This window comes from Neltuma alba, unplaced genomic scaffold (genome assembly GCF_004799145.2).
Source record: "Neltuma alba isolate B1F8T4 unplaced genomic scaffold, ASM479914v2 tig00002807_pilon, whole genome shotgun sequence".
Taxonomy (NCBI): domain Eukaryota; kingdom Viridiplantae; phylum Streptophyta; class Magnoliopsida; order Fabales; family Fabaceae; genus Neltuma; species Neltuma alba.
Window position 1 is genome coordinate 24841 of NW_021633023.1, and position 8078 is coordinate 32918.

General features: G+C 33.7%; 1 protein-coding gene across 1 annotated transcript; it reads right to left on the reverse strand.

Annotated features, from left to right (window-relative positions):
• Positions 1 to 6156: 6156 nt before the first annotated feature.
• Positions 6157 to 7799, reverse strand: LOC114738121 (uncharacterized). The gene has a single exon (XM_028926142.1). It carries the CDS (start codon positions 7598 to 7600, stop codon positions 6395 to 6397), a length of 1206 nt encoding a protein of 401 aa, XP_028781975.1. The 5' UTR covers positions 7601 to 7799; the 3' UTR covers positions 6157 to 6394.
• Positions 7800 to 8078: the final 279 nt, after the last annotated feature.

An 8078-nucleotide genomic window follows, 5' to 3' on the forward strand; every position in this document is an offset into this window, starting at 1 on the left:
CTTTCTCTCTTTCCAATAAAAATTAAATATAAAGATAAAATTGAAAAATAAGCATTAAATATATTATAAGTAACTTACATTGAAAACTAACAAGTGTCTTTCATTTAAAATCAGAGTGGTATAAGTCACTTGTACTCTATTCTCACATATTAAGAAATATAGTGAAATTGATAATAAAAAAAAATGACACTTGTCCTTGTTAAAGAAAGGTATTAATAAAAGAATGTATTGTACATTTTCTCATATTTTTTATTGTATTCAATAGAGGTAAAATTAAAAAATTATCATTAATTACGCTATAAATGACTTACATCGAGTAACAAACATTTTTTTCCTGTGAGTAACTGGTGTAGTGATAGAGTGATGTCCTTTTACATGCTTCTAAAATTATTCATACCTAGTGCATCTAAACACAAAAAATACACAAACACTTGTAATAAACACCTGTCATTTATTAAAGAGTAAAATTGTGAAAAAAATACTTTCTTGAGGATTTAAAGAGATAATCATTTCTTGAGTCCAAAAAAAGAAAGAAGAGATAATCATTTTATTTATGGCAGCAGATTTTCTTTTCTTTTGGGGGGGGGGGGTGTTGAAATAAGTAGGAGCATTTAAAACGCTGAAAGTAGAAATAGAGGTGAGATGGGGAGGGGGTGGAGCCCACAGAGGGAAAGCCCATAATTTGAACCAATAAATGAAGGAGGGGGTGGGGCCCATCTGAGAAGGAACGAGACAGGCAGCAATAGGCGGTGCCGGAGGGAACGCTACGGCCTCAGCCTATCTATGACTTTTGATCCCAACATCGTCAACGGTGCTGCCAGTGACCGTTGCCCATGGCCCTCCCGCCCCCGTCTTTTCCCCTCTCATTTTCTTCTCTCCTCTCTCTCATTTTTGCTTAATTCCTTGTCCCCTTCTGGGATATAACAGTACTATAAAAACTTAATAATTAATTTAAAAATATTAAAATAATTATTTAATTAAATTATTCATAATAAATACGTCCTAACTTCTCTGAACCATCTTTCTATATTTAAAACTAAATTTAATTATTAACTAATTTGTATATTAATATGTATTTTGTATTTATTCCATCTCCATGCCCAAGTTAACGTTGGTTTTATTTTCAGCGTATAGGATCAAGACATTGACCTCACCAATGATCTAAGTCAGGTTTCTCCCATCTGGATTCATGCCACCTGTTCTCTCATTAAATGCACCTGCTTTTAATTCAAGCAACTTCTTTTTTTCTTTGCTTTTTGGTTTTTTCCGTTTGCGAGAGAAAGGTAGCGTACACACACATAAATTTTCTTACTGTATAGGACCAAATCAGAGAGAGAACATTCAAATTTTTATTAGAATTAATATAATTTTTTGTCTCCAAAATTTAAATTTATTTTAGTTTTTTATCCTTCCAATTTTAAATAAATGGTTTTAGTTCATAAAATTTAGTCTCTCTTAAAATATTAATCCCTAAAGGTATAATAATTATTAAAATCTGCTAAAGTATCATCAATGACGTTAGAAGTGATGATGTTAACTTGTCAAATGACATTTAGTTGGATCCTGTGTGAATAATAAAAGCAAAAATTACATAAAGGTCATTACCAAGAAAATTAAATATAAAAAGTCTCTTGAAATCATCAAATTAATTTGAAGTTCTAAAAGATCTCATTGCAAAATATTCTACTTATTTAATTACTAAATTGCCTTCATTTTTTTAAGTATAAATTGATAGCCGAAAGGGCAACCATTAACACCTTAAAGTACAATGATTAACAACTAACATGATAGGTATTAATAACACATTTTCTCAGCGCATCACGAAGATTTAATGCATTGTATCTTAAGGTGTTAATAATTGTCCTTTCAGTTGTCAATGCATACTTAAAACAAAAAAATATGAGGGCAATTTAGTAATTAAACCAGTGAATTTTTGACAATAAGGTCAATTAGAACTTCAGATTAATTTAATGCTTTTAAAAAAATTTGTATTTAATTTCTTAGGTGAGTCCTTAATGCCATTTTTCTATAATAGAATATAACACAGTGAATAGTTCTTGAAACGAATAGTGAAGAAAAAAAAGGGGGGCTAAATAGTTGGGATTTGAGGACCTATTTTTTTTTTACTCTTCTGTTATCTATATAAGATCTAGCTAAGTTCCATCTACTAAGTCTATATCATCATTTTATCGTTACTGTTTGACACTTCAATAAATTTTAACACCATCACATTTTTTAGGATTAATGTTTTAAAGTAGACTAAATTCCAGGCACTAAAACAATAAATTTAAAATTTGAGAGATTAAAATTAAAATAGACCCAAATTTCAAGAACTAAAAAGTTATATTAACCCTTTTTATTATGCAATTCTTTTTTTCAAAACAAAAGTGAAAAATTTGTAAAATATATTTTTAAAAGGAAGTATTGTTAAAGTTAATTGGGGTTTCATGTTATTTGTTTGCTCATAATAAAAAAAAAAAAAGGAACGGAATAAAAGAAGAGAGAGAAGAGTGGGAAATAGAAGAGACAAATACAAGCAGTGGGCGGAAGAAACAACTCAAAATGAATGGGTCATGCCTCCTCTTGGGCGTGCCAATGCTACAGTCCTTCACATGCTCCCAATTCCATGCACATCTTTCTCTCCCATGCTCCCTCCCTGATCCCTCCTCCTCCAAAACAACCCCCCTCTCTATGTATGTGTGTTTATATATATATATATATATATATATATATAAACACGTATGTGTGTGTGTATACACACGCTTGCATGCGTGTGAGAGAGGCTAATTCTATAATCAGTTGAGAAGGAGTAGTGACAAATCAAAACTAATATTAAGATCTTAAGTTGAGTTAGTGAATCAATTAGCACATTCATTTTCTTTGCAAGTAAAAAAGAAAATGTAAGTGCCTCCACAAAAGATTAATACTCCTCCGGTCCTTATTATAAGACTCAATTTGACTTTTTATTTGGTCCTAATTATAAGACCCAATCCATTTTGTCTCTTATATTTATGCATTTTTTTTCCAAGATAATCTTTCTAATAATGATAGTTTTAGCCAATATACTTAATTAGCAAGGATATTTTAGGAATGACAACACTTATTTATTATAAATAACCAACTTAACTTACTTCCTTAATCTCTTTAAATAAGTCAATTGGGTCTTATAATTAGGACCGGAGGAGTATCATTTTTAGTCTCTAGAATTTGATCTCATTTTAATTTTGATTATGAAATTTAAAGTCAATAGTTTTGATTTCTAAAGTTTGATTTCATTTTAGTTTTGGTTTCTAAAATTTAAATTAAGTGATTTTAATCACTGAAATTTAATTTTATTTTGGTTTCAGTTTTTATCTCAGGAACCAAAAATTTTAAACCAAACCAAAATAAAAATAAATACTACCTCCGCCGGCACTTAATATAAGACTTTATTTGATTTTTATTCTGGTTTTAAATATAAGACCCCAATCTATTTTGTTTCTCATATTTATACATTTTTTTACAAGGTAGTCCTTCTAATAATTGTTGTTCTAACCAATACACTTGATTAGTAATGATATTTAAAAAAAATACTTATTTATTATAAATAACTAACTTAATTTATTTTTTTAATCTTCTCAAATTAGTTAATCAACTCTTATAATTAAAACAGGAGGTAGTATTAGAAACTAAACTGAAACGAGACTAACGAAACTTATGATTGAGCTTTAGGAAATGTGAAATGGAAGACTGAGAAGCTTCCTTGTACGGAACCTTTTGAGGCCCCCTCATCAAATCACATGACATGTTCCTTCCCCTCGCTTCGCTCCCTTCCAAACTGTTTTTTTTTTTTTTGGGAATTATTAAATATCCCTATCTGTCGCCCTTTATTAAAGCACCAATCATCCTCGATATAAAATATGGAAAAATTAAACAAATTGTTATAAAATTGAAATTAATTTACACTTGTATATTATCTCCTTTCTAATTTTTCCTGAAATAAATTACCTACGTTTAGTTTTTTTATGCAAATAATTAATCCGATTATACATGATTGATTATTCACGACTAACGATCATGGCCTCAAAGTAAATTACGTGTGGTTCAATACTTTCATTTTATTTTTTAAAATAAAATAAATAATTCAGTTGATCCCAAATCATTTGTTTTGACGTGTGAAAATCAAATGAAAGGAAAAGGAAAATAAATCTTTTGGTAATGGTGGTTATGATTTGATTGTAACTTAGTCCCTATAATTTAATTTAATACAACTTATTCTCTATAATTTTAATCATTTAAAATTTTAGTTCTTAAATATTACAAAATATATAATTTTATTTTTAAAAATTTGGGAATCAATTATTTAAATGGTTAAACTATGAGTAGAGGGACTAAGTTATATTCAATTAAACTTAAAAGACCGGATTACAATTGAATTAAATTAAAATTATAAAAATCAAATTGCACCAAATTAGAACTACAAGGGCTGTAAAATTATTTGTTTAGAAGAAAACAATACTTTCGTTGAAAATGTCTCATTTAACACTTAATAAAAACAGAAAATTTTTAATGGCAAGATAAACAAACAGGAAATTTTTATTATCATGATAATAAAGAATTTCCATTCTCTAAAACCTACTTGTCTTTGCTTATCTTGGTAAAGGAATGATTTAGAATTATTTTTTCCCAATTTCAGAAAAGATGGAGTGCGCGCGCGCGTTTGTTTGAGATCACTGCCCCTCGTCTAGTGCCCTTTTTCTCCTATACGTCTCCTCTTGCAAGTCCATTTCGTCTCTTATCACCATCTTAATCAACTCATTCTTTTCTGGCCAAAGGTGGAAAATAATTATTTTCCATTTTTTGCAACAAAATAGGCTTTTTAGTTTCCCCTAGCTTCTTTAATCGACATCATCTCAAGCAATGATTAAAGAACCGGACCGGACCGGACGATCGGACCGGTTGAATCGTCACCCAGACTTGTTGACGGCTCGGTTTAGACCAAAAAACCGTTCACATAGTTGAGCCGGATTGGACAAGAGTTGAGCCGTTATTAAGCCGGAAACCGGAGTTGGACCGGGAACCAGAACGATTTTCAGAAAACCGGACGGTTTTTTAGCCTGACTGAAAAAATACTAAAATTTTTTAAAAAAATAGAAGAAAAATAAAAAAAATTGATCCCCTTAAATATCCTAATATATTTTTAGACTATTTATAACCATAGAGTATTATTTCATTGAAAAGTTCATATATTGTGGTGTTAAAATCGTGAGTCGCTAGTCTTTTTGTTTCGATATTTGGTCCATCTTTTAAAAAAATATTTTGATTTGAATGAATTGATAATTTGTAATATCATTAAATATTTTAAACATACATAAATTTAAATATATAAGGTTTTAGTCCATTTTTAATGATTTCATTATAATTTTAGATTATTTAAATGCATTTCTAAATTATTTAATAATTTGATATTTTTCATATATACTAATTATATGTATATAATATTTTTTTAAATTAATTATTACGTCACCAGTCCGACCGATCTGACTGATTGAACCATAACCCGTTGATCTTTCCGATTTGACTTCCGGTTCGGGTTTTAAAACATTGATCTCAAGAGGTGTTTAAACTTTAAATGACTCAATAATCACTTTTAAAAAATATTTTTTTATAAATCGAGACAAATTTCTTTATATATTTATACTGTAAAAATATTTTTAAAATTATAATTTTATTTTTACCCAGATACTCTCTATTACAGATAATATCTTTGCTAGCAAAACGACAGCAGAGTAGACTTTAATGGTGGGCACTCATACTCACTCCTCAAGAATGAAAAGATGCCTTCAACATCAAATTCTAAATTTGTGAATTCGAATCTTACTGTTTTTACGAAGATATTATTAGTAAGTGATTTATAAGATTTTTGTAAGCATTTTCTGAATCTGAAGACGACATATCCTCATCCTCACAAGCTCCCAAGATTCAATTCACTTGAACTTTTTTTTTCAAAAAAAGAAAAAGAAAAGATGCTTTCAGCAGATAAAAAATATAAAGATAAAACTAAAAACGATATCACATGTGCACACGTGCACTGTTGAATTTATAAATGATGCAGATAAATATTGCTCTTACCGGTAAAAAAAGAGACAGAAAACAAGAGGTAATTGCTCATCAGTCGGCGCTGTACAAAACAAACAGTATGTAAACTATTTTATTTATATATGTAAACATTTAATTATGAACCCTTTGATCTATATTCCATGTTGTTCCGTAACAGTACAATACAGCTTTTTACGCTTACCTTTCCCAATTCCTCATTCATTGTTTACAAAACACGCCCCAATGTCTTTACCAAAATTAAAATTCAATTTCTTTTTTCCCTTTTAAGTGAACAAAGAGAAGGAAATGAGAAACGCTATGAACCGGAAACTGACTCTGCAAGTTTCCCGATCCTCTCCACCAATTCAGGCGATAGCTTCTTAACCGGTTTCCTTTCCTTCTCCCGTCGAAAGTCGAATCCTAGAGCGTCCGACACCTCCTCGGAGCTCCACCCGGCTTTACGGAGCGAGTCCGAGAGTCGATCCGCTTTCAGCAACAGAGCATCCAGCACCGCCTGATTATCCAACATCACCATCTCTCCTTCGAAGAACCCTGCCGCAGATACCTCCACGATATCGGATACATCCGACTCGCTCCAACCGCCTTCTCTCAAAACCGACCCGATTTGGCCTATGTATTCCTCAACCCATTTCGGGACTACTGACCGGGGGATCTCGAAGAATCTCCCCGGCGAAGATGTCGACGAAGACGATGAGTTCCTACGCCGCCGATCAACGGCGGCATCGCTCCAAAACTCGACCCACCTCGGTGTTCTTCCTCCTGCGACGATTCCTGTGTCTAAGCTCCTCCTCGAGAAGTTGGTCGACGAACCCGCGGATTTCTCGCTAACGGATCTCTGCTTCTTCAGTATAAGATCGGATTCGGAGCTCTGGAAAAGAGACTCGCGATCGAAGAAGTCCGATAGATCCAAACCGCAACAGAAGATCCTATTCTCGTCCACGAAGAATATAGGATTCCCGGCCAGGGAGGGATTACAAGGAATGTAACAATGGTTGAAGATAGGAATCAAAAGAGGAGCTCGCTTGAGCGCATTCCTGGCGACTCGTAATGCCTTTTCCGGTTCGCACGGCCTCGGACCCCAGGACTTGGACCAGAAAGTATTCCTGGCAATTTGAAAACAAATCGCAGCGATTGGCAAATCCAGCGAAGCACGAAGGTGGAGTCGAGCACCAGGGGAGCGCCAGTCTGGGAATCCCGGGCCGACGGGAAGGCCAGCGGCGAGAACGGCTCGAAGGTCCGGTGGGAATGCGAAACCGAACTCAGCCTCTGCTCTAGCAAACTCCGCATCGGAGAGACCAGGTTGAACCTGTATGCCTGAGCTGCGGAGGTGAGTCATGACTTTATCTGCCAGAGAAGAGAACGACAGGAGGCCGTTACGTGCAGGCAGGGAGGATGAGGAAGAGGAAGTGGCCGGAACGGACGCAGCACGGGCAGAGAGTCGCCGTAGGCCGGCAACATGAGCCGGGTTAAGACCGGTCATCCTCCGGTCGACGTCGACCATTGTTATCTAAAGCGATAGGCGATCGGCTTTTGAGTTCGAAATTGATCTGGGTCAGTGGTCGTATCTTCCGTGTCCACCGAAGTTACAGTTTTTGGCAGTTTTCTGCTTTGAGCCAGAGAATCAAAATGAGAGAGATGGTGGGAGCGAAGTGAGAGAGAAAAGCTTGGGAGTCGGAGGCAGTGAAGTGCTTTTTCGCAGGAGACTTTAGCATGTGGAGAAAGCATCCTCATTTATAGCAGGCCTTAGGGCCCACAATAGAATTTCGGTAATATAATTTTTCCCCAAAACAATAATGATAACGATATTCTTATTTCCCTAAATAGCCTTGTCATTTTTTGACTATGACTCCCTGATATCTATATGGTGAAAAAACTGATATTGCTTTTTTTTTTTTTGTGTGGCTAGCAGCAAGGTGAAATTGTCGTCAAGAAAATATATTTAAATATGCACTATTATTTATGATAGTACAATTATTGTT